At 53.1% G+C, this 27,779-nt stretch overlaps 1 protein-coding gene across 1 annotated transcript in view; it reads right to left on the minus strand.

Annotated features, from left to right (window-relative positions):
- LOC100900230 (tyrosine-protein kinase transmembrane receptor Ror-like) overlaps window positions 1–27,018 on the minus strand; it is a 63,434-nt gene extending 36,416 nt beyond the window's left edge. The window contains exon 1 of the mRNA XM_029113343.1: window positions 26,987–27,018. Within this exon, the coding sequence (XP_028969176.1) occupies window positions 26,987–27,018 (32 nt within the window). The remainder of the gene's footprint in view (window positions 1–26,986) is intronic.
- Between the last annotated feature and the right edge of the window lie 761 nt (window positions 27,019–27,779).

Consider the following 27,779-nt stretch of genomic DNA (forward strand, 5'->3'; position numbering starts at 1 on the left):
CATGCCCTCGCACAATCCCGCGCTCAGGGAGTTTATCGTCGCGCAAGCTTCCCGATATGTTCCTCTTCCACCGATTTTCATTCGTTCAGCCTAGAGCAAGTAGCTACGTACGTTGAGCCGTATCCATGGTCGCTTGTGCGCCACAAGTGTCTCGGTTATGCGATACCTTATCTAATTCTTTTTGAAGAAGGCCCTCGACGCATGTTACGCTCGCTCCTCGAAAGTAACAAAAGCTAATTGCGAACCAAGGGTCGTACATGACCAACGGGTCCAACCGATGTCAGATTCCTCCACAATGTTCGTGTTCCTCCAAATATCGTATGCGCTCCACGAGCTAGCCGGCGTGTCCACACCGGAAAATCACAAGAGTTCCAAACCTGACGTATTCTGCGAGTCCGTGGGCCAACCTAGAGACCCGAGTCACAGTTCAGACTCCATGGAACGAGGAAAATTCATGAGTATAGAAGCACCGGAAAGCAACGTCAAGTCGGAACAAAAGATCGCTTTTGATAGATATCATCGTGCTCTATCCACGCATGATATCGACGTGCACGAGACGGAGGCCGCTCCGATTCCAGCTCCGATCCCAGTTCCTAGCACCCTTCCCCATGAAGTATCGCATGAAGTTTGACATTCGCAGAATATTCATGAAAATTCGCACCGCGAAGACACGTCCAGCATCCGACACCGGCATCGTTGCCCACGGAGCTAGCTTTCTTACATTGAAAGCTATTAATCACGCAGCTGCTTGGTCGGATGGTCCGCCGAGCTGGATAGCTGTCATCGGTCAATGGTGGAGTGAACACTTCAGCATCCCGTACAAAAGAGTTCCTACCGATCCGCCTGTGCGTCGGTGAGCGAGCCCGTCCACCCGCACCATCGTTCGAGCGCCCGCCCGTTCGCCGGCCCGATCTCAAGCGCGTTTAGTGACCCAATGACAGCTCTGGACAGCAGCTCGCTCCACGTTACGTTAAGCGACGGCGAGGCTAATGCCCTTTGCGACGTCACTCACACTGTTCCACGCTACCCAGCGCCGCATCCCGCCCCAAAAAATTCTGTCGTGAATTGGGAATCAATGAAATCTGGTCATTCGGTTCGAGATCGCTCGACGCAGCGGTAAAACATGGCAAGGACTGTTTTGGAGCTGGCCGGTTACTCCTCGTCTCGCGATCTTGCCCATCCTTCCATATTAATTGGGAAGAAAAGTATGTAGATAATACAGAATCAGATCTCCAGCTCGGGCAGGACCTAGAAGGCGGGTTCGAAGCCTCCTACTTAAGGTTAGATATTCAGGTTCTGGTCTATAATTTATCCGTTTCTAAAACGCAATGGGGAGGGGGGACGGGGACTTCATCCCCTCCGCTACAGAGGCAACCCGAACCTCATCAGGAGCTACCCAAGTGAACGAGCTACGTCGACGGCGACCAACGCCCATACCACGTGCTGGGAGAGGGCGATCCGGAGAGGGACACCCGATTTCTGTGGAAAATCGCTGAACTTCAAGATAATTGAAGCAGCGAGAACTGCTTCTCTTCGCGATATGAATTCATTCCGCTGAATCTCCCTCACTCGCTGTTGTTGGGCCAGATAGTTTCCGTCGAAGAGCATGATATTCTCTCGAGCAAGTTCGTCATATCGAAGATCCGAGCCTAATATCTTCCTTAAAACAAAGCATGACAATGACGCTGGTGGTTTATTTAGCTGCTCCTCGGTAGCTGCTGCCAGAGCAGGCGAAGCGCTGCCGGGTGAGGCGTGGCCGCTTTTTCTGATCGAATGCTGAGACCACCGCGTGTCGCGTGCTCTGATTCGAATGGTCACCTTGAAAACGGGGGCTAACGGCACGAGCAAGAGCGCCGCAGTACTACCTTTGTGGAGAGTCGGCGGTGGCAGCGGCTCGGCGGCGACTAGTCGTATCCGTCATACAGCTTTTCGAGTCTCATCCATCGTCATTACGAAGACCGGAGCTCCCTCCGAGAACCAACATCAGCGCCTTGCTTAAAAGCCCACAACAGTGGCGCAGCAAGCGAGCAGCAAAACAGCCACTCGGTTTGGAGCAAAAACACCAACAAGTTTTCATATTTTTCCTCTTTCGCTTCTCTCGCTCAGTGAACGAGGCGCTGTTCCTTCCGGACTACAATACATATTTTTTCGCTCAGATGCCAATCGATCTTCTGGCTCGAAAATCGCGCGATGGAGCTGTCACTTTGGACGAATTCCAGATAGAAAGAAATGCGTACGAGGAGTATATAAAAAGTATAAAAGCACACGCGCTAGGGCTCCGTCCTCGGAGCAACATCGCTCCATGCTCTATGTCGGTCGGTCGATGGTCGGTCGCTCGCTCGTTCGGTCATTAGGCGGCCGCTTGATGGCGGACATAAATTTATGCCACGGCCGTAGAGCTGCAGCGGTGCAGCTTAAGCAGTCCCCTCGTCGGATAGCACACTGGACAGAGGGGAGGAGAAGATCGCATTTAAAACGAGATCCAAAACATTTTCGGCGAAAAAAAAGAGCAGACGACCCCTCCAATCTGAAGCCGCGGCTGCGTTCATCGACACATCCACGGAAAATTTCAAGAAGGACCCCGGTCCTGGCTTTTCGATCGTTGATTGTGCTTGGCTGATTTTCGTTCAAATTTTCAGTTAGGAACAATGTGAAGGAGACACGGTATCAGAAAAATGAGACACGTAAAACAAGATGAGTCCGTCAAGAACAACAACTACTGCGACAAGGGGAGCGCCGGAGCGGCATGAGCCTCGACTACGCAGTATATGCAGAAGATCTGAGCAGACTCAACCTCGTTCCGCACATGCTTTAATGAGAATTCATTATCATGAAAATATGATGCACCCAATTTCACTGCAGCCCGCAGTCCTTGTTATGGACCATACCTGGAAGAGGTTGCGGGCAGCTTCTCACTCGCCAACAGCAACTTTGCATTCACTGATGGGTGAAGAGAAAACAGCTTTGGAACTGCGCGGTTGCTGTTTCTGGACACTTCCATTATGAGTGAGTTGATAGATGATTTTGAATCAAGACTGCCTCACCACGATAGTTGACTGGGTTCCGAACACAGTGAGCGTTGCCTCGCGCAATTATCACCGCTCCAAGGCGAAACTCTCTCGGACCTCAATTTGATTTGCTTGCGCCGAGTTGCTGCTCGTAAGTACACATGTCTTTTTTTTCTTCAATCGGAGCGGCGAACTTGCATTTTCGTGGAGTTCTCTCTCTCCTGCACTCTACGAGAGCTATATACGAAGTCCTGGTATATCATGATAATGCCCAATAGTGAAGATGAGGGACCTAGAGAACTCTGGCCGCATCCGAGGACGAGGTTGGACGCATGAGTCAGCGGAAAAGTGGCCACGTCCGCTCGTCGGTACCGTGGAACTTTCAGAAGCTCGAAAGCTCATTAATTTCTGACCGCTCACAAAATTCTCTCGACAGCATTGCTCCGGTGGGCCACGGTCGCGGCTCGTGCCGAAAATATGGACGGGGCCTCAAGCCATCTCATCGATGACGATGACACTCGTTTCCGCACATAAGTACGTAGAAATGAATACATGAGTCAATTTCAGCGTAAACCATCTAATGATTTCAGATTTATCTCTACGAAGATAGATGCTGGACCGATGAGCCCTCATGAGCGATGAGCGTTGACGCGAGACTCGCAGTGAACCCGTCCGATGGTGGGAGGTTGCGGCCGCTGTTGTTCGATGATAAATTCTGGGGAAGCGCAGAACTCGCACTCCACGAACTTCCCGAGATTAACAGCTCTCATCGCTGCTGCTTCACAAACACAACAGACGAGGTGGTAGCGCGTCGACGAACGCGAATGGCAGCGAGTAATCGAGCCATTGACAGTTCAACAAGGTTTCTCGTTGTTCGCGAGAAAGGATCTAAACAAGAGCTCTGACGCGAGCTTCGCTGCTCCCACTGCTGGAGATGCTGCGGCTGGTGTTCCCTTGCCAACGCTGCAGCACAACCAGCACCGCTGCCAGGGAGAGCCAGATAGACAGATCAACTAACAAATGAAATCAGAGAAAGTAGAGACTGACATGTGAGAATATCACTCTTCCAAACAAAGAGCGAGGTCCAGTCGATAAGGATGTGGTGGCAGGGTCTAGGAACTCATTTTTCCATTTCGATCCGGGCCCTGCCCGAGGAGCATAATTTGTTAACGAACCTCCAGCGACCATTTCGGGAGGAACTCACGTTGCATCGTATACGCAATTCCCTCCCAAAGTGTCGCGAGCACGGTCACTCCCCGATTCGCGAGCGCCAAAGCAAGGGAGCCTCAGTATTCCGAGGAGACTGAGTGCAGAACTCAGGGGACCAGGAATGTTTCCCGTTCATTCATATTCATTCGTATGTCGAGTTGAGTCGAGACTCGACTGTCTTGGCGGCCAGACACGGGTTACCGCAGCTCGTAAGTCTCGGGAAGTAGCCACATGTCCACTCACGAGAGATGAGCGACTCGTAATGAGGGTGCTAATGAAAGCGTAGATCATTGCATCCCTCTCGATTCCGCTACCTGCTAGATAAGCCCCGCAAGCAGATTAACTTCCTCTGGACCACCTCCCCCCCACAGCAGCTGTGACGGTCACGGTACCGTCGCGGATGCCGACCACGGTCACAGGCTTGCTCCGGATACTGTCCCAGTGGATCGTACCTCTTCAATTCGTATCCAAATCTTTTCTCCTGCTCTTGTATTCTGCGTTCGGAGGAATAGTTTTGTATGTAGTCTTCCAGACCATTAGGTAGAAATAGAGAATCATTTTACAACATGCTCGACCGTCACCAGGTCTCTCCGCCGCGACTGCGGTGCTCCTGCCGCTGCCCTTGCCGCTGATGTTCCGAGCCATTACAACTGCTCGCTGGTTGTCCGGTTGGCAGCACAATGCACACAAAGGCAAGCCTTTTCTTCAGCTTCCTTTGTCTTTTTTCGAGGTGACGATATTATTTTTTGTGTCGTGCGAGGAACCCAACAACCGATGTTCTTCCGCCGAGATCCACGATGCGAGACTCACAATGGACCGTTTCGCCGTAGCGTTCCACCGGAGCTCAGTCGGAGAGCAACCATTTTTCGAAACTCACCTGGAAAGAAAAATGGATCGGCCGGTGAGAGAAATTACTTAGTCCCGATTTACTTTCGCCGGGTTCCGAGCGACACGCGAAGAATGCAGGCTGAAAGAAACTCGGGGCGGATCCCTCGGAAGTCTTCGTATCCCGGAGAGTCGCGCTTCTTCATATTTGTTTCTCCTTTGACTTCGCGAGATCTTCGCGGGAACGGTCGGCAGAGATCCTAATTTGCGAGCTTTCCATGAAGGCCCAACCGCGACTCTGATCCACTTCCAAGCGAAAAAGTGTAGAATCGAGTCCCGAGAAAAGGGAAGAAGTCGAGCGATATCGGCGGTCACATTGAAGCCAAACCCGAAATCCAACTTCAACCAAATACAGGACGGCAAGTAGTGGGAAAACATCGACTTCTGACGACTGAGCTGTCCGCAAGCGATCGCATCGGATAAGAGACGAATGAATTTCCTGCAAGTTAGCCTGCAGACCCAACGCATACTCAGTCAATCAGGGCGAGATCGTGTGAGGGGTCCTCATGGTGGAGAAGTTCACACTATCCTCTTCTCAGAGACAACGAATAACATTGATAAATACACATATATGTACATATATTTTCGGTATCGGCGACAGCTAATTGACCCGTCCCAGCTGAGCATCCCGGCTGTGTGCGATCCCATATGCCCCGCATCACAAGGCGCGAGCCAGCCCCTTTGCGGTAGCCACTCGTTGGGCGCAAGTCAACTTTCCCGCAAAGGCTCGTTAGTGTCGACCCGAGCGGGTTCTTCTCGCTTCTGAGCGAGGGTCCTCTTGTTCAGCCGTCAATCCGACCAACGACACCGAGTGACGGTTTCCCACTGGTCTCGAACGCGAGCGAACACAACGTCGAGTTCCGACGATTCACCCATGCTCTGGAGTGACTGGCTGAATCATTTGAGGATCGGCGCGTCCCGAAGGCGTTCCGTTCGACTGAGATATGGGAAACTTGGAACCCTTCGCATAGACAATCTCCTTCCAGCGATGATGCTACATATTCGAGTCGAGACGACACGGACTGGGGCGCTGCTATGTCTACTCTTCATCGAGGCTGGGCGGCGGCGTCGTCGTCGTCGGACGCTCTTCGAATCTTCCGCGTCTCCCTCTTTCAAACGATCACCAGAAGCGGCGAGCGGTCACACAGCGCGTTTTCTGTAGCCACACCTTATGTCAGACCGACAGATCGAGCGACCACGCAGCTTGGCCAGCGAGACAAGTTTGATTCCGGCAATGAGTTTCCAACACGATTCGGCGAAACTTTCCGTAGATTCAGATATATGCTCCGGTGACGTTAATCCGCCTAATCCAAAAAGCGAGCGAATCCTGATGTCTTCATTTCTCATCGTGCACCTCGGTCTTCTCAAATATTCGGAGCCTGTCCTCGGCCATCAGTCGGAAAATCCGCGGGAAGTTTAATTACTGATGGCGCTCCATGCATCCGGCGACGATTTACTCGCTCCGGGAGCAAAATGCGACTCGCCGCTCGTTTTCCTCGTGAGCTCCGACGGAAAAAGGAAGGGGTCGCTCACGGCAGACGCTGAACGCGGAGGCTAATCGCGCGTTCGAGACGTATCTCGCTAACGGGAAGCAATTTCATTCCATTTGGAATTATCTTGGATTCTCTTCCGTTTTCCCTGGCCGTGGCTGTCCAGCGGTATCTACTGAGCGTAGACAGTTTTCGGCCGCCCGGTGACATTCTTCTGGCATACCACTGGAATGGCATTGCGGAGCGTTCCCTCGAGCTTATCGAAACTCGCGGCGATACCTATTGGTACGCATTCGCTCCCCAGCCACGCGTTCACGAAAGCTGCGGCTACAGTATCGACCAAAAGCTATGCGGGTTTCCTTCCAGTTCATAAATCAAGCTCACGTTTTCTAGCCACGCGACTTTTTCGCTCGACGCAGGGCGCTGGGTGAGAACCCCCAAATCGACCCAGGACACAATCTTCGTCCAATCGAGAAGAGTGTTCGTAACCGTCCGAAATCGAGAAGATAGTGCGAGTAGCTGCTCGATGGAGATGGACGACCACACCCGATACTTTCCAAGGTCTCAAGAAACTCGAGCACCGAAACATTTTAGAATCGCCGAGAGGCGCTGTCGAAGCTGAACGGGAGCGTCAGCGGTACAACGACACACCAGCACGTGATGTGAGTAGAACGCGGCACAAGTCAGAGGTAGAACGCTCAAGCACGGGAGCAGCCTTCATTCAGTCGTCGCTCCCGTCATTCTCAGATTGAGCGTTGCCTGCCTCAAAACAATGCCCTCAGAAAGCCCGCGCTCATTCTCACTTTCGTTCAGCTCTCTAGTCACGCTGAACAAAACTCAGAAGAGGGTTTCGAAGCGTAAGAGTTTTCGATTCTCTTCACGATAAAGCGATTAAAAGCAACAAAGCTGCACGGGAGCCGCTGCTGGTGCCACGTTCCTGAGACTGCGAATCGGGGAAAGACGAGGAAGGTCCGGGAGCACCCCACGTGTATGAGACAATTCCGAAAGCAGCGATATTATTGGTGCGATCTGTCGGTTATGATCCGTAGAACGGGAGGGGGTAATCTCGGCGTTACCTAGTGCCTAGAACGCTCGATCCTGGGAGCTTGAGCTCGTTGATGTCATGAACGCGGGCCAGAATGACCCTGGACGAACCTGCCGGTGATTCTCCGCCGAGTATTTCTTCATTCATCTCCAGGAGGATTCACGAATCGGAACCTCGAACAGGGGAGACGCAGCCCCGAGCCGAGCGTCAGATGGGTAGGAGTCTCCGCTCCCCGCAGTCCTGAATTTTCCAATGCTTCTTTCAATCAGTGATGAGATGCATGGCGCTTCCGGACGAGAACAGGAGGCAAAGACTGTGGCTCCGCTCCATTTGGAGTCACGTTATCACTCCGCGTAGGTTCACACATGGATCGCGATCGCTGCCCTAATGGAGCTCGTGATTAAACTTTCCACCAAACAGGACGTCGCGACGTAGACCGCGACCGCGAAAATATCAATTAGCGTCCCAATAATCGAGGACCCGAAGTTTGTTCCTAGTAACAGCCTATCTGTGAGGTTCCTGCTCGTCGCAGCTTTTGATTGTGCCAAGCCGCCACCCACTGGTCATGAGTACGGCACGTCGTGGCGTCGCCAGAAGTCGAGGAATTATATTTCATTTAGACAGAAGCTGCCCCTCCCAGGAGTCTTGAATCCACTCCTCTGACAGATCCTGTTGAGTCAACGATAAGCTGTGTTCACTTCCGCGTTGCATTTCCAGGCTCGTCGGGGTAATGAAACTCGCAGGGCGGTCGGGACGCGCTTAGGTCGTGGGGTGGATTCGGCGGGATGCCCCAATGGGCTCGAGTGTATTTGTCTCAATGAGTCAAACAACGCAGCTAAGCCCCAGCGGCGAATACCCTGCTGATCAACCGGCCAGCTTTTCGACTAACAAGCCGAGATTGACAAATGCTAAGCTTGCACGCAAGCTCCAAGAACAGCTCTGCGTCGTCGCGGGGTCCGCGGCTGAGCGAGAAAGGGAGATTCCTCTATGAGTCGGAACCGAGTCAATTGGAAGAGGGATTCTCTCCCATCGATGTTTGTAAAATAAACCGCCACTGTCGGCTAAATACAAGATGATGATGGGGATATATTCACTCCTGGAAAACTTCCCACCGGACCGGCTTGATGTGTGGGAGGTTCAGTCGGTGAGTGCGACAGTGAGCGATCTTTCTTTTGTTGACTTTTCGGAGTCGGGGAAGAACAAGGGAGCTCACCGAGCCAACGGATGACAGGCATGCAGAGCGACAGACGGACAGACAGGCGACTGACGGCTACAGCGTCATTGTCTTCAATGAAACGCTCTGCTGAGTGGTCGATTCTTGTGTAAATTCTCTCAGCGTTACCATGTTAGTTGACTCCGAGCTTCGTCCGACAAGCTAGGCGCGCACTTCAAGCGATTCTGCCCGCGCGTTCCCCCCTCACCCGCCTGCTCGCAAGCTTGTCGGTGCGACACACGAGCACATTGGCTGAACTTTCCGTCGCAGACTCCGTGTTTTTCACTCGACGCGCGACGACGGCGTGTGAGTGAGCGATCGGCGGGGTTTGCCGGCGACACGAAATCGCCGTCGGAACACCTGGTGTGATGCGAACATATCGTCAACCGCACATCCCTCGAAACCATCCGGTATCCCAATATGATTTATTATAGATAAGCTTGGTTCCGGGACCTGAAAGGCGAATCTGGTGCGAGTGAGCTTGCAACTTTCCGGATGCGTCGAGATGGAATATTGACCGATTTTCGATTCGAGTCCCACCTGACCAGCCCGGGTAGTGCCATGAACTCCCTGTTTGTTGTTCATCTAGTCAGTCTTTCCCCTGGAGCTCTCCGCCGGCTCGGGGTCGCGCTATCACTGGGCCGGATTACCAACTAGATGAAAACTACTACATCCTAACGAGGGCCCGAACCCACTTCTGTGCGCGACACTGAAACCGACAGCCCGAGCTCAGGGACGCCGCGAGCGTCGGTAGACAAGCTCCGAATGTTTCCGTTGCGTCGTTGCCGAGTCATCGTCGGGAGACGCAAACTACGTCCCCGGTCCCGAGCGAGCGCTTCGGATCCGCGGGGAGAAGAATCGAGCGTACACCATTCCTCGAATGCACGCTTTTTACAGATTGCGATTCCCTCGGAACGTCTCTCCGGCATCGCAGCCGGGCTCTCCGACTCAGGGAGGACAGGTATTTAGAGCCAACTCCATGAAGAGAGGGCGGCAAACACTACGATTTTCCTGGATCGTTGAATTTGATCGTGTGGCGAGAGGACCCCACCTGCTCAGCAGAAGTAGCTTTCTTGGAGAGAGAATTAACACGCAGTGAATACCCGTCGACCGGCAGCCATTCAAGATGTGAGCGTACACACAAGAAGGCGGCTTGGAAACCGTCAAAGTTCATGCGCAATATATTTCTCGATGACCGTATTTTCCGACGCACTCCTCGCTTCGCGCCCGCTCTCGCGTCACTGAGGGGCGCGTAAGGAGGGAACCTCTGACAGAGCAGACGACGACGCTCAACATAAGGTTTAATATTAACCCTGCAGTCGCAATGGCGATACTTTCACCCCCGCACGCTGCGCTATCGTGAAGCGACAAACCCCATTCAAGCTCGGAGCACCGAGGCTCATAGTGGGCTCGAGTGAGAGGGGTCTGTCGGGAGCGGAGAATAAGGGACGAAGATGGCGACGGTGGCGGCGGCATGTGGCGGAGAGGATAGAGGAGCTCGCGGAGGGGCGAGACCCAAGCCCGGGGACCACGACGAGGGGAAGACGCGCTAATTGCACCACGAGGAGCGGCCGACTTCGGGGACATACGAGAGGGTGCCACCGCGATTCATACGGCTTCCCAGCAGGACTGGCAACCCGTAGAATGGAGAAAAGGCTTGAGAGAACATCGCCTGAAATATACTGAATTCAAGACGCCTTCGTTCATGCTCGCCGATCGAATGCGAGGCGATAACCCGGGGACCGTTCGCAGCTTCCACGCTCACTCTCACCGTGGACTGGAAGCTCTTCCAGAAGAGTCGAATTCATGGCGTGATTGCAACGGGAGTCGAGCGAGAGCAACAATCACGAGCTCATCAAGTTCTTGATTCGCTTCCCATTGCTGAACACGAGCGGGGGCTAAGCGCTCGAGGGGCGGGGGAGGAATCGGGGAATGGGGCACCTGACAGATGGGAGAAAATTTGATTTGCACCACCGACACAAGTAACGAACGAAGTGCACGAAGAACCGGCCGCGGGGATTTGATTGGATTCAAGAACGCGTGAGGACAGACAACTGAAACAACAAGAGGGCTCCCGATTGAGCCGACGAATCCAGGTCCGTCTTATTTTCCTTCCTTCATCTGAGTGGGCGCCGACCATGTTCGCGTTCGAATCCATGGCCGATTGTGATGCCTAATTTATTCATCCTGAAGCTGGTTTATTCAAGCTAGCGGATGACGACTAAGACGAGAGATTGATTCGAGGTCTGCTGACGATGTTTAATCAGCGTTATGTTTCCCGTGGAGTGTATTTTTCCTCTTGCCGCCGCAGCCGAAAGCTCACGTTCTGAACGCTAATCACCAGCTCACGACAACGCGTCGCGACGCGTCGACAAGCTCCGACGGCCGCCGATGAAGACTGTATTAAAGCGCGGTAAATAATTTTGGATTTTCGCTTGCTTCATCATGAGGACGCGGTCGATTCGTATTTTCATCGGGTCTTCTCGAGCACACCGACGCGATTCGCCGCAGGTAACTTTTATCAGAGAGGCATGCACCGTTCGAGATTGGCTCCTTGAGGAAATTCTCTGACCGCCTGCTCGCCTCCACCAAGTGCGATCCATGATATGCAGGAATTCGGTCAGCGTCGAGAAAACGGCTCCAATCGACCGACTGACTGACAGGCTGCCTAACTTGTTTGCTGCGGCTGCTGATAAATTTACGACGGTCGAGCAGAGATTCGGCGGATAAAAACTGATTTTATTTTGTATTCGCTTGTTTTTATCAATAAGAGCGTGGCGATAAAGCGGGACAATCAACGAGTGCCTGCGGGATTCTGGGCCCTCGGACATCCTCGTATGTGTTTGGTCCTCGGCTTCTGATGGGAGGCAGTGACGGCGAGAAGCGTGTTCTCGTGTCGATGGTAGATAACCTCTATACTCTCTCCCCGAGGAACACAAGGTATTATCCAGGCAGTGAATACAGAAGAAGCTACGATAATGCCGGAGTATTGGGTCCCTTCCTTCCTCCTGTCGATCCTCGTATACCAGTCATCTTTAGGAAAGTTAGGCGACAAATGTCCGACAGTCGATTGGAATCATTCCAATTTGGAATCATCAATGGCTGCGCATTTCTTTTTCTCGATCTGAGACGTGGAGACACGTTCTCGCATCGGGAAGCTTGAGAGAAAGCATCCTTGCAGCGGACAGGCGATCTTTGCCTGTCACCCGGATACGAACGCAGCACGAGGTAGGCACGACGAGCTGGGGAACTACAGATGCAGTTTGGAGCGGGGAATCGATCAAGCGTAGAGGATCTGGTTTAAAATGGCAACGATCGCCGCGAATCGAAAATTGCTCCGAAACGACTATTGAAAATTCTCCACGCCAATTGATTGAGGGTCATGGCCTGCGTCCCGTTTGGCTGCGTTGCCGCTGACGGAAGTGATAGCGTTGACAAATGACTTCGAGATACGAGACGAAATGTCAGTGACTCCTGGAGGACCCTGGAGATGTCTGGCGAGAATTAGACGCCAACGTCCCATGATTCGACTTTCGACTCGGAGAAACGTCTCGCTCTTCCCTACAGATTCATTAGTCGATTCAATGGCGAAAAATCATCGCCTTTTCCCTCCACGAAAGGCTCACACTCCGAGAGGATCAACAATAATACTTTCGAGACCTTCCGAGAATGGCTTTCACCCTTCCGAGCGAGTGACGAGCTCCATCTCCGGAGCGGTGCCCCAGCTTCTTGAGTTGTGAAAAGGGTAGGACCCAACAAGCAGCGGCGGCAGCGTAGAAGATTCAGTTTACGGAAAGTTGTGGGATTCTTCGTGATCGCTTCCATTAATTTCAATACGTGTCCCGGGATATGCGTCGGGGGAGAAGCTGTCTTCGATAATTTGATAGTCAGATACGGCGGCATCGGAGATGAATGGAGTAATTGCATCTCTCCCTCGAAGAGCCTGCTGGGCTGCTCGAATCTGCATTCCGTCGTCGCGGTTCGCTTTCTCAGGAGCCGACCGAATCCGAACAGTTGATAACAAAAGGAAACGAACGCTCAGTCGACTCGTTTGTGTGTGCGCGAGTATGCGACGGCGAATTTCCGTCGTGTCTCCAATGAGTCGTGCGACGATTCCCAGATACTAGAGCTCGGCCACTGACCTCAGAGTGAGCTACGGGGGAGGGGGGGGCGTTGGCTCCGTTCCAACGAGTTGCCAATAGCTGATAAGGGCAGCGGCGGAGTTGCCTCTCGGATGAATTCCGATCTATTCAAAAGCGGAGATCATCTTTTTTCGTGCCTCCAATGAGGTGAACCCGACACCTAACCGAGCTTGCTCGTGAGCGTATGGGGAGAATCGTCCTCAATCATTCCAGGGTAGAGAAAGGAAACCAAGCGCGGGGGAGATCGTGACGACGCGCGTCGCGGCTGATGAGGACATCGCTACGTCCCTAGCGAGAGTCCTCTCAGGGCTAACCTGTCCACCTCGATGGGAGCTTCCGCGCGCAGCGGTATACCGCGGCGGTCGCTGTGGGAGCCTCCGGCCGGAAGGCCGGCGGCAGCGTGGAATCTCTCGGAGAGCCCCATTGTCTGTGCATAGCTACTCACATTGTGAGGCGCGTTTAGCACCCGTTCCAGGAGCTCCGAACCACGCACGCTATCCGAGACATCCGATAGCCACGATTGTCGACAAACTCGTTTCTGGAAGGGACGTCGTCAAGGAAAGCTATAGCCTTCGAATAGAATCGAATGCCGCAGGGGAAAGCTGCGAAGCTCCGACCAAGAGCTCCCGAAAACGACCCATAACAGGAAGTTTGTCGATGATCCGCGGGGCGTCGATTCCGTATTGATCTCGAGGGAGCCGCTCGAAGTTGAACTGCCGGTAGTTAAGGTACCCCATAAACCGGTTTTCGGTAAGCACAGCTGCTGGAATGGTGTTGCGATCTAGTAAGAGTTCTACTCTAGAGCGAAACAACATCAGAATCGAGATCGGCAACACCCTATGGATCGTTGAAAGCGAAAGAAAGGAGACAGTAACGATCCTAAGCGCGTCCGGCAGTAACACGATACCACACGATATTCGAGCCTTGTGTCCCGAAGTCTCACCTGGAAGAAAGAAAGAGCGTGTCAGAAACGCGTCCTGTACGCCGAATCGTCGAGTGTTGAGAGATTTAGGTACGAGCGTGCTCTATGCCTCTTTTCTGACACGGAACACTGAAATTTCCGACCATAATCCTCGTCTCGCGTAGGTCCTGCAAGCGACCAATAGACTCGTGTCGAAGCTCCGAATCGTTGAATGAAATACGATGGCAGCAAGCGCTGCAAGTGGGGTCGAGACGCCCTGCGGATGAATTGTGTTCTCGCAAGGCTATGCGATTCAAAGCGCGTAACGAAAAGAAACATATTCCTCGCTCCTGAGGCATAGCATCCGGGAAGCGGTCGTTGCCGTGAAAAGATGTTATCGAAATTTGTCAGTCACACTCATGCACGGGGTGCTCATTCGCATCGATAGCTCGATCCGGTCATAGGCTCCGAGAACAGCTCTTTGTTGCGTCAGCTTGGTCAGCTCGGTCTTCCGGAATCTGGAAGAGTTTTCAGGCCGAAGGAGTCGCGATAGACCGAAAATTCGCTCGAGACCCCTCTGCACAGTAGGTCCGAGAACGAAAGCCGACTTGGGAGGCTATCTCCGACCGGAAACGGAGTCTCTGCGACTGCCAGCGGGAGTTGCTCGCCCAATGCCGCGACCGCCGCCGGCACCCGTCACAACAGCGACTTCGGGAATACGCGGGCATCCGCCGGCACTCTGCCTCCATCGGGGTAGACCACTGACCTCCACCTTCCGGAGAGATTTCTCCCGGGAGAAAAGCCGGCGTTTGAAAGTTTTTCGCGCCCGCGGGAGAAGAACACAGTAATGTCTGGAAAGCGAGTCTCGAAACCGCGTAGACTCGCTCTGCGGTGCGAGTTCACCTCAGGAATCATAACGCCATATAGACTGATACATTGCGCTGAAAGTATGTGCTGTGGATCACTCGGCTCCGAGTCGCTGGGATTGTGATAAATCCCATAGTAGGTCTGTCCTCTGAGCGAGCATCCAGCCATGAGAAAGTGACAGCCAGCTAGGATATCGGGGCCACTCGTGGGTGTTCTGGCGCACACCACGAGAAGAAGAGATCATCGAGGGCGCACAGACAGTCCACATTTTTTGCTCGCACCATGTCGACGTGGCGACGCATTCTCGAGAGTCGGCCAAACATGCGGAGTCCCGCTCGGATGCTTGATTTTCGAAGCGATTCCGGATCACATTCACAGAATGCTCCGGGGAGCCCTTTTCAATGAGGAGCCCATCGATCAGATCGAAGCGATTCCGGGATGTACCTACTTGATGCGAGAGATGGACTAAGCAGACAGGCCCGTCACCGCTGCGGCGAATCGCAGCCCGTTTAACCCCAAAAATAGAAAGAGATCGCGGCATTCTGAGAAACATTCACGCCCCCTAGTCGACTGGTGCCAGACGAGTGATAGAGAAAGCCAACCGTAGGACAGCGGAGTCTTCGAAAAACGCGTTCAATTAGGGAGCGAGAAAAGAATGTTCGCGTTCCAATCTTAATGATGTGGACAAGCTCCGATCGAAATTCGGGAAGGGACTTGTTATCACATCTCTCGACCCACTCAGTCAGAGGCAAGAAGACGCGCCTTTCGACTCGCACGCCTCAAGCTATCCTGCGACGGAGGGATATCATCTCCACGCTGTCTCGTAAATCGGATACATTGCAGGACATGGCGCTCGTCCGCCCTGCCCTGACAGACCTCGTTATCGAGATGCTATCGACGATGAGGAAAGAAAGACAAAAAATAAGAATATCTAGTGAGCGAGTGTTCGAGAAACTAAGCGAGCGCGCGACAGGCTCGCCCTTCAAGGGACATATTCATTCGGTGCTCTGAATGCAGTCAATCAACGCGGTGCGTTCCATCACCATGACACCAACGTGCCTTGACTCCGCTTCTGGTCTGGAAGCCCGAACAACCCGCGGGTGGAGTGTGCTCGGCGCCGAAAACCACAGCACAGCGAGTCGACAACCCACAACGACAATTTCGCTCCGGAGTCGTTACCGAGTCGGTCTTTGGGCATTCAGTCACTCACTCGGGACAAAAATACGGTATTTATAGAAACCCTGCAGTCAAACTGAAATCTGAATATCCTCTCGGCCTGGGACAGTTCCCGTTGAACCGAACGCGCTTTCACGCGTCCCCATGTCTTCTAAGCAGGAAGTTATCGTTCAGGATGGCAAGTCGAAACTCTACATTAACGACTCGGAACACGGATTCATCAGTCTACCAGCTACAAGTTGGTCGTCAACGAACCCTTAAACGAGGAGACACATGTTCGAGCGAGCCGAGAGCCATGACATTTGTGAACATTTTTTTGAAACTGTCAAAAAAGAGAGTGAAGCGTCGCTAGGGTGTCAGGGGCATCTTGCGCCACAGCCGTGATTTGTCGACTCCGAGAAGTCACTGTCACCGAGGAGCGATATTCGGAGATCTCTCACGGAACCTCATGAATTCCTTTCCAGCAGCACAGAGACATTCTGAATACGCGGGCGACGGGTGGTGGGCAGCGGGTAACGGTGCGGCAAGCGCATCGAATGGCTTGGAAGGAGAAGCCGCCGCGCCGTTGTACCCGCACAAATGTTGGAGTCGACGAACGGACTAGATGATTACATATTTGTCTTCGTTTCTTCAGGGTCTCTCGGTTTCCCTCGTACGTTGGTCGTTGATCAATGACGGTTCTTATTGAAGCTATGCCAGTGGAACGAATCAGAGGAAAAAACGCTGCTAGGAATCTTCTGGCTCTTACCGACGAGCGCCATGTGAATGAGGGAATCGAAACGGAATCGACGCGACGGTAGGCAGTACAGGTGGGCCGCCGTATAGACGGATTGAGTTTAAATTGACCGCGTAAGACTTGGTCGCTCGCTGCAGTCGAATGAGCGAGCGAAGTCCAATCTACGTGAAATCACAAGTATCTCGAGCAGAACGTAATACGAGTAGAACGACTTTTAAAAACATGCTCCGCCCCTCAAAGGTCACCGTCTTTCCGTGGCTCCGAGTCGTCTTCGAATCTGAATGTTGGAGCTCACATCCAGTTCGCAGCTAAAGCATTCAGACCTGCGAGCCCGACCCGGGCCACCAAGGGCATCGACAGCGATCGATGATTTTGATTTTGATTGAAGGAATCGATGAATTCCCTACGATCACACTCGGCGGACAAACGGCGGACGACGAATGGAATGGAACTATTCAATGAAAAGACGACGAAGAGGAGACCGACCAGCGGAGCCGCTTGCCCGCTCGCCTGCCTGCTCGCCCGACCGACAGACAGACAGACAGACCGCTCTCCCTATCGTTTCTCATTGTCACCCAGAAGCGCGACAGCCAAGCTCCAGGACGCTTGGTTTCACTTCGTTAGTCGATTGGGCGCCTCCTATTAACTCAAAGCCAATCTCGATTGTCTGCTGACTTATCTCTGAGCCAGTTGTACATGAATTTCTCCGGCGACCGAGTCCGCGGAATCGGACAGGCGAGCTCGTATTGTTTATTCGTTCAGCCCGGATCTTTTGCTGAAGATATGATTTATGGATTTTTCGTCGATACAGTTCGCTTCCGAAGATTCCCACAGAAGTGGATTGGAGCCCTCGGATGACGGTACAGCACATCGACATGAGAGTGGACATTCTTATTGAATTGGACTCGTCAATACGAACGTTGAAAGTGGGATCGGTGAGAACGGTCGCAGAACTTCTCTCACATTCAACGAGAGAACGGTATTGGAAGGGTTTCTCTCCCTCTTCGCTCCGTATCTCGGTCTGGCCGAGCGATCCGCTTTTGTTCCTTCAAATGAAGCCCAATTAGATCCGGAACGAACAAAGAAAAGAGACTAGATTCGTCTGTCAAAACTAATCGCGTTTCTCGCTCGCACGCCCGTCGACCATCTGTTGAGGGAGTTCCCTCGATGATGATGAGTGCGGCTCTCATCATGGGCTATGAACACAATCGACAGCATCGTCTACCCTTTCTGTTGTGGTAAGCAGCGGCGGGAACCAGCGATCACGTCGTCGATGTCTGACTGAGCTCAGACGAGTGCGGAAGCTCGCCCCGAACGTCCATATGTTGCAGAAGATTTCGGAATCTACAGCAGCGGACGGATCGGAGCCTGATCTGTGGCCAGATATCGATATGAGCAGTCACAATTTTCAATGGGCGAAGAGTTTATATTCCTTTCCGCGACGCCCTGTCTCAATCCGGCCTTGCATTGTCTTTATTCCGTTCGCAACGCTCGATCGATGTCCTCTCGTTGCCCTTTTTCCATATCCACGGATGGGAAGCGAAATCTTCGTAGGAGATACTGCAACGTCGATAGATACGGAGGCATGCCGCGGGTTATCGTACGGCCGGAGTGGTTTCCCTGAGGTTGCCTCGCTCCGCGCTGGGCTGAACTTTATTCAGGCACAGCTCGTCTTCAGTAATTGTTCGTTTGTTTCGGTGGAAACTCCGTCAGCTCTAATTACGAGAGAGGAAAACCGAGGGGTGACGGGAAAGAGGGCTCCCTAAAACGAATCTCAACAGGTTTCGTTCGTGCCTCTCACTCGGCCGGAGCCCCATATTAGAAACACATAGAGAGACTCTTTGAAGTCCCCACTCGAAGCGTGCTGTCTCCGCTGCCGAAGGGACCTATGGTCGCTGCAGCACCGGCGGTGGCGGCTTCCATGGTCGTGGTGTTGGCGGCCGCGGCACGGAGAAGCGAAAGGGGACTCGAGGGGTGAATAAAGATGAGCGAACGCTCAAACTGAAAGCAAGCGACCAACCAGCCTCGCGACTGAGAGATCTCCCTGCTGAAAAGGTGTGCACGTCCATTCCGATTCCACCTTGCAGGATCGGTGTTGCGGTGATCGAAGATACTCGAGCCGGAACCAAGCAGCTACTGCGTTATCTGGAATCGGGACGACTGCTTGGCCGGATTCGACGGGAGCAGCCACACCGGAGAACATTAAGAAAGGAGAACATATTACCTTCCATGTTGATAAACATCCCTTACTATCATCTTCTTGATTCGGTGCAGCGCGACTTTATTCGTCGTTCTATCTGCCTCGTAGCTGCCCTTGGCTCGAGTATCATGTTACCAAAAGAAGGAGAGCGAGGAAAAAAGAATTGGAAGAGGAGAATTGTTGGAAGAAGAGCTTCAAGTTTCCTTCTCGTGGTGAAGGGAACAGCTAATTTTCGCGCCGATGCTGCAGATCTCCACACCGAAGGCGAACGCTGTACAAAAAATAAGAATCGCCGCTCTCGTATTACCCGATCGATTCTTCCCTCGACAGGGTGAGATCCTCCCGAAACAATTGTTTTCTTACTCCGGACCGAAAGCTCGCTTCATCCACTTCGAGTCATGGTTTCTATTTGTCAACTATGCCCGGCCGTTTTTTATGCTCCTTCTCCTTGGCGTTCCCGAGTCGCGCTGGAACTCTGCCGTACGTAACGCCCGCTATCTCGGGAACGATGCATCTCTGCGCAAAGGGCTCCGGTCCTAATGGAATGTTTATCGTTTCTCTGCCACGACTCAGCTCAGGACGCGCTCGTCGCTTGACTCGCGCGGACGCGGTGTGCCGGGCACGGCGTTCTCCGACCCTCCCGCTCAAGTTTCCTCCATATTCAGCGGGGAGTGGGCTCACTCTTTTGCATAGAATAATTCGAATATGAAAGGAACTTCTCCAATGTATCTTCTTGCCCACTCAGCTAACTCTTGTCGGAGCGCGGCTCCGCGCGGAGTGAGATCTCCGCCGCCACTATCGCCCAAATTTACGACGCTTGTTATACAGCGAGTGTATCATGGTCGCGAATTATGAATACGGACGATGGCATCCCAGCCGACATTGATATATTGTGTAAGAGGAGAACGACTCGCCTAGCAACTATCGTCGCCGCGAGTGTCGTCGTCTCCGTCGCAACTAGGAAACCTAGCGCTGCTTCTGATATCGGAATGCGTCTAGGTAGGTAGGTAGGTACTGTATGAGTCGCCCATCCAAACGCTGGGCTGCTACGACGAGGGAGAAGATCAAAATATTCTCGATCGGCACGTGTCGCGTGAGAACCTATACCCCTAGGGATCAGAACAACGGCAAGCCCAAAACGACCAAGTGAGCGGGAGAGCCAAACGAAGAAGGTAACAGTCACAGGCGGGCAAGCAACACGTTGTTTGGTTTGGAGTTTTTCGCCGCTCACGTTGGACCAGCTGGCCAGCAGAGCACTAATGGATCCCTCCGCGAGGGCCCTCTGCCATGACGGCCCGCTTGAATCGAAGTGTTCGAATACAGACCCAGTCAAAAGTGGTCCCTTCATCTGGATCATTTATCCAAGCGAACATCATCCGACAGATCTAGCCATCCCGAGTTGGGGACGGAGGAAGACTCGGCAGAGGAAGATATGCAACGATGATCCGGGAGGAATATGTGCCGGAGAGGGTGACTAAATTGACGGATCACAGTTGATCAGAGAAAAAGCTCCGACTTCAATTTCGTTGCGCACCGCGGAGGCTACTCCGGCCAGGAAAGGCTGATATTTCACAATTTCCTCAACGAGGGACGAAGATGGAAGTTTTTTTTCGCTTTCGCCTCCTCCAGCCTCGCGGTAATGCTCCGATTATTGTCGGGAACCGGCACGGAGTCCGTCTACCGGATTCGATCGAGCTGTGTTGAGCACGAACCCAGAGTTCCTTTTCCTGTTCCTTTTCGGATCTCGGTCGCTGAAAGCAGTAGGCAATCAGACGCTAGTGGAGAACAGCGTAATATAGTATTCCTCCTCACGAAATAGGGAAAGCCCCCGAGAGACGCGGCGTCGAGTTGTCGTGGCTTTCACGTTTTCGCGTCAATTATGCAAGCTCGGATGCGCTGGAGTAGATGCGGACACCAACAGCAGTTTTGCATGTTTTTCGACGACAAATAGGCCCGTTGCCCGCATCGTTCCCTCTGAGTGGAGCACCATACACCCGAAGCTTTTGAAAGTTTCATTTCCTCATAGAGCACCTAGACCAGCAGCTCACATCGTCGTTCAATGAGGCTCGATAAGCCCAGCGAGTTCCTCCCTGGGAAATTATTCCTATGGGCTCCCGATGCGGTCCTATGATAGAGAAGGACTGGTCCCTAGACTTCGGAGATCGGAGTCGACCGTTTCTAGAGCATGGCGAGCCCGTCCGCGACGTTGACTCGTTCGAACGAAGACAACCCCGGAATCAAAAGCGAATAGAGACGCAGCGGCGGCGGTGTTACGACGACATGCCCCGCCATGCGAGCGGTTGGGGCAAGAGACAATAGATGCACTGCTTGGCAAATAAAGACCGGAGAGGAGACACGAGGATGAAGAAAGAGAGTAGCGTGAGGTACAGAGAGGGGTTACTGTAAACACTGTGAAGATGAAGCCGGAAGCCGCCGCCGCCTAAACAAAGCGAGAGACGAGACCCACGGGGCAACGTCCGATGAGAATTGATGGCGAAGTAAATGTGAAGACCGGTGAGAGACTCCTTCACGAATCGAGCGAGCTAAGTTCGCTCCTTTTGACTGAGCCGTTCTCCGCGGCTTTGACTCTCGGGTGGAACCGGCTTTGCAACAGGACTTCGCGACACTAGTCGGGCGCTGGTGCATGATTTGATTGCCGCCAATAAGTAGCAGCCATAGTTTGTAAGCTCTCCTGCCCGTGTTTTTTGCTGAGGATCTCTTCGGACGACTGGAAGATGAGCCGAGGAATATTCTTATGAACTTTCGCCGTTCTTCATCGTTTCTCGTGGTCTCCCGACATTTTTTCGACCAATATGATCGGAAACGGATCGCGGCCGAAATTAGGTGCAAACCGCTACATAGAGCGGTTGCACCCGAAAATCTCGAGGAAGTAGCCTCTCGAACCTGCACAGGTTGGCCGACGGAAAGAATCCCAACCGTCATGGGAGCAGCGAGGGAGCTCTCGAGGAAAAAATTCCTGCAGATGGAGGAGAAGAATGGGAGCAGCAGCAGCAGCAGCATCACCGACAAAGGTGGAGGTGGTGCTGGTGGTGAGTCACCACCGCTCGATCGACGAGGAGACTTCGCCGGGGGTTGCCCGCTCACTCGGAGCAACTCAACCTACTCCAGGTAGATGGGTACGCGAGGGAGGTAAGCTCGCTTGGTGGCGAACTTGGGGCAGACACTAGATTAAGAATATTGCCACCGGTTTCGCACTCATCATCGACTCATCGGAAGAATGGCTTCGGGTCCCGGGAACGATGAGAAAAGTCTCGGTGGAGAGACAACATGCGGCCAGAGCGAATTTAGGTGGCCGGGGGCGATCTAGCGAAATAAGCGGGCGAGTCGTTCCTCTCGCTTGGGTCGAAAAAGACGTTCGATCGCTGCTTTTAGGGAGCGGAGAGGGAATCGTTCCGAGCGCAGCCTCCGAGAGATCCTTCTCATAGGCGAAGGTGACAAATAATGGAAGATACAAATCACAGGTCGAAGCAGACGCGGAAATTCCTCTGAACATTCGGAAACTCGTAAGCTCTCATTGATCAGCATATTATATTACTGTTGCTCGACAAACAGTTCGAAACGTCCGTTCACTCTGTGGATCTCGAATCCACAGTTCAACGACCCCTTGTTTCTTTACCCACAGTTTTGAACAGAACTACTTCGACTCCGACACATGCAACAAGGAGCCTCAAACGGTTCCGTGAATGCATTCATGTCTTTATGAAAAGGACCCACGCCCCCGTCGGCTTCCACACCGTGTCGAAGACAAGCAGCTCCGATTTGTGGACAAATTTATTCTATCTTAGGGATGTTCGTTGACTTGCACCGCATACCAGCTCCATGTTTGCCTAACCCCTCCCCACAGAGCGAATGTGACGATAAACTCCTACTTGAGGCAAAGTTTCAGCATGGGGTCCGATGTCAGAGCGGGCAAGACCCGAGTGGAGCGCTCTCCCTCTAATGTGCATTCACTCAGAAGCCAAAAAACGGAAGCTAGACCGGAAATTGGCGTCATCAATCGGGAGAGATCGGCCTCTGGAAAGCGGCAATAAGCTCGCAACTTCCTCGGCAACCTCCATTCCTGTTATCAAGTGACCCGGCCCTCACTTTTTGCTACCGATTCTTCTGACGCGTCATCACAAAAGGAGAGCGTGCTCGTAGCTCAGGACCGAAATCAGACGTGGCTGCCAAACGGTAGCAGTTTCGAGAATCGATCTCCATTCATTCTGGAAGGATTCCCGACAAACGGAAACGAAACACGCGGGAAAAGGTTCCGCTATTGAGGGAGAGTACCCTCTGTTGAATTCGCAGGCGTAATCACGTGGGACACTCGGAAAGCATAGCAGGTGTGTCTCTGTTATATTTCCGCTCGTGCGGCCAGCGCTCACGCAAAGTCGAGTCGTTGTGAATGATCGTCGGCCTAGGTCCCGCGGCGCCAACAACGCCTACACTGTGCTTCTCATGACGGCTCACGACAGCCAATGAAAGCAACTTCGATCTGCTGCTCATATAATGTTGCCCCAGTGCTTCGATGGACGCGCTCATTGTGAACCGGTTCCCTAATCCAATTGTTGCTTAATCGACCGGCCTGCTTCGCTCAGAAGCCGGCTCGTCCATAGGAGTCGCTGACTGTTCTTTTAAGCAATTTCACGAAAACCGAACGACCCGAGGACCCACCAAGCATGCAATGTTGCCGAGGAGGCCACGAGTTCCGCTAACTCGGCCTGGTGGGTAATATAAGAGAACAGGCCCAGCAAGAAAAGCCTAATAGAGGCTATTTGGCCGAACTCACCCCACCTTATTCGTTGTTGCCGCCTCACCCGCTCGGTAGCCCCCGTGGTAGTATCATCCGCACAACAAGTCTTCGGGAGAATACTTTGGCTTCCTGGGTAGCTCTCTTGCAACCAAGATAGGTTGGGCGGCCGACATCGCCGTCTGAGCTGCAGCCAGCGGATTCCGTAGCGATTCTCGGAAGCCCTGTTAAGACAGGGCTTCCCTTGGCCACCTGCTGACGTGCTGACGAGCTGCGATCCACTGAGTGAATTTCACCATGATGAATATCCTGCATAAATCTGATCGAAGCTCGGTAATCCAGCCGTTTATTCATTATCTGTCTGTCGTTCCATTCTGCATTGACTCAAGCTCAACGCTTCTGCGGATTCGATTGAACAGAACACCCTTGGATGAGATGAAATCCATTCGCCGCGCCCTTTGGAAATGCATATCGTGACTTTGTGAAAGTGCATCGAGAGCTTGTTTGAGCAACTTGACCGACCGCTGGAAGCCTCGGTAGCCGGTCAAGGGGGGGACTTTGATTCTCCAGAGACGATGACGGCGGACGTCGTCGTTCTTCCCTCGTCCCTCTGTGAAGAAGGTAAACACCGCAGCAGCAGAAAAAGAATGATTAAAGCAGCTCACCATCGGCTCTGCTCATGAGTGGTTCTCGCAGCCGGCTCTTGTGAGGATGGAGAAGAAGAACTCCTGTCCAGATAACGCTGATTAACGGACCCTGCCAGCGTCTGCCCGCCTGACCAAGAAGCGACCGACTTGCCTATGTAAGGTTCCCGTGGTGAATGGACTCGCTCCAAAGATTCAGCTCGGAGCCTGAAACTCACTTACAGACTGACCGACAGGGTGCTTTCGGACCCACGTATCGCTCCACCTGCATTGATGGACCCGGTAGTCTCTGAAGGATCTGCTCCGATCGGATATTCTTCGGTCGGGATCGAAGAGCGAGACGCAACGATTGCCGCAACTGACCGCTGTTCCCCGAGCTCAGAGATGGCGAATGATAGGGAGACCGGTTCCCTGTTCGATTCCCTGTCTAGGTCGGTGTTTGAAGAATAGTATCAATATAATTTTCTCCTTCCAGAGCCGGAGCCTGGTAAGTTGGGGGGGGAAGTCCCTTTTTCCAAGGAAAAGGCATGCCCTAAGTGGGCTAAAGCGTGTGTCTGTGGTTTACCTGGTTCGTACTACGCGGCGCATAAATCTCGGTCAACTACCGATTCGGAAAGGATTTTTTTTCTTCCGCATCGGTCGCCTTGCGTTCGAACAGTGCCTCCGTTATTCCGACGAGGACATTCCCCGATCGAGGAGCGGTCGATTTCCCTTGAAAATGACTTCGCTCAAAACCTTTCGACGCCGCCATAGCCCGTCTAGCGGAACGGAATTCCACTGGGTCTTGACAAAGGCGAAGCTCAGCAGGGCCCCGTTCTCGTCAATCTTCATGGAAATTCATGATTTCAGTAGTCGCGAAAGAAGGCATGCCCTTCCAGTGTGAGGTCCGATCCTGTACATATATGATGCTCCAGGAAAAATCCCGGCAGAAGGAGTTTGGAGGCAGAACACAGTGATGACGAGAGGGAGGCTCACTCTGGATTCCCGTACCGGATGCATGAAATCTGAGCTCACGGCGATCGTTCTTCGCGGTAGCATTCAAGCATTCGATATTTAATCAGAACGATGAACCACGTCCTGCTCCCAGGACCGAGTCATGTTGTCGGGCTTCCCAATGAATTCGCTCGGCGAATGGAAAGCGCTGCCTATCAAGGCTCACCGCGGGAGCAGGTACCATTGAGAGCCTCCCTACGGCTCGCGGAGGTCTCTCGGCTCGATGGTGTCGTCTTCCACCACCGTTTGCCTCTCGAGCTTGTGGCTGGTCCATCCGATTCCCTAGAACGCTCAAAACCTTCTAACTTCAGTCATGGTGGGACCTCGGGTAAGATCCTAGCACCATCGATTTCATCCTGTTTCTTTTGGCAATAATCTGCCGAAATCCTGCCCTCGCCTGTCGACCCTTCTACTCGAGTTGCATTCGGAGGATTTCGCCCTCTCTTCGGGATATGTTTGCTGACTCCATGCTCGAGCCTGATCGTTCTCCAGGACGCAGAAGCACGTGACGCGTCTGACGTCCAGCACTTTTCATTATTATCTCAGTCTAATGATTGTGCTCCGTCTGAAAGCGTCTGCCCAAACGAATCGTCTATGCTAAGGAGACCGAGCGCACGGGTCATTCGAAGACACTCCTTGAATCTTCAGACTCCACGGAAACTGAGATATCGTCAGAGCCGGAGCTGCGGGCTCCGGACGAGCGACAAAAAGTCCCTATAGGTCGACGAGGACCGCATCTAGTGATTCGAGTAGGAGCATGCAATATAAAGCACACACGGGCAGAGGATAGATTTCGAGTGATTTGTGAGAGCCTTAGGCAAGCTTCTCCCGCAGACAGCGCTCTGCGCGCCAGGTTCCTCCCCGTCAGTGAGCTAGTGACAATTAGTAGATAGCCGGCTAGCTGGCCGGCCAGCCAGGCTCGTCGACATTGCTTGATAGCTAAAAGCAATAATAATGGATTAGTCCATTAATCAGGTCGGTTCGCGGGCGTCTGACCGAAGCGTTAGAGTCGGTTTTGGTGAGTTTGGTGTTTTCGGTAGCCGAACAAGCGGCATATTCCAGCAGCGATGGCACGCCTACGTCGATCCCAACGTCAACCTCTGTCTGCAGGCGAATCGATAACACGAGAGATAGCGCGCTCCCTCTTGATTAATTAGTTCTTCGCCGGAGAACCTGCTCAGCAATCCTCACTGACTGCCGATCAGGTTCGTGACAACACAGGGCGCGCCCATGGTCTCGACCGATTCCGAGACGCTTGAGAGTGAATGAGGTTCCACGCTCGACGCGCGCTCCATTAAACTCTTCTAGCCGCCGGCTATACGCATCGATGTAAACAGTGCCAGCCGAGCATCTTGGCGGTCCACCCTGCCGGAGTCGCGCTCACACGGATCGAACCGCTCACACCATTAGTTTCCCCAGATACTCGACCGACCGGGCCAGACGACTTAGCGAGGGAAGACACCGGGGGGAGAAGGGGTAGTATGCAAACTATAATGGATGGTCGTCTCCCAAATCCACCTAGCCAACTCCCCATCGTCCGTTCGACCGAACTACCGACCGACTACCTGATCTGAGTCAGAGCTTGGCCAATGGAGGAAGCAACCAGTCAACCAAGGTGCTTTCACGCGCCATTTGTGTCGAATCTGCGAGCTCACTCGCAAACCGAAAGCCGCTCGGAACAATCAATTCATGAGTCGCAGAAGATCCGGCATTCAATCACTTACCTCCGAGACTTCGATGCCGGAGACGATGCCATGTGTTGCCGGAATCGGCTAATCGTCGGTAGAGCGGCGGCGGAACGGTACGCGACCACACGAGAACGACGACGCTACGCGCGCACCGGGCGCGATTACTGGTACCGTTAGACAGATCACAGCGGATCGTTCGATGATATCTTGTTGAGTCCGAGACAAATTCCCTCCTCGCGTGGCCAGCGTTCCCGCACCGCCCACAAGCGGAAATCAGAATCGAGCAGGCATCGTCGTATGACGATTCGACTATGTATCCACGTTGGTTCCGCCGCTAGGAATCTCCAGGAAGCGGATGAATCGAATCCTCCTCGGAGTGAAACGGTCGCATAGATTTTTCAAGAGCAGAATTCATTTTCCCTTCGGTGAAGAGTATCCATGAGCCAATCTGCCTGTCGGTGACAGCATGGCTTGTTTCGAGTCTCGTCTAGTAAATGTATGCGTGCTGTTGGCAACCGTTGAAACGAGCAAGCCATCGACTCACCACCGACAGACATGGCGGGGGACGGAGGCAAAACAACGACGTCGAAGAACAAGAATGTAACTTAAGGTCGCGTTGGTTTGAGACGACGAGAGAGATTTACATTTCTGAAACCGAGGAGACGACGACGGCGGCGACAAACGGAACGTAGAATCAAATGGCCACGGTAAGCGCCGAGCAAGCGAGTCTCGCCGTCGTCGTACTACGTAGATATTCAAGACGCGCGGCGTCCGCCAGGATCGGACAGCGGAGAAGTAACGAGAAGAAAACGCTAACGGATACACAACG

Source organism: Galendromus occidentalis, unplaced genomic scaffold, assembly GCF_000255335.2.
Source record: "Galendromus occidentalis unplaced genomic scaffold, Mocc_1.1 scf7180000075420, whole genome shotgun sequence".
Lineage (NCBI taxonomy): Eukaryota > Metazoa > Arthropoda > Arachnida > Mesostigmata > Phytoseiidae > Galendromus > Galendromus occidentalis.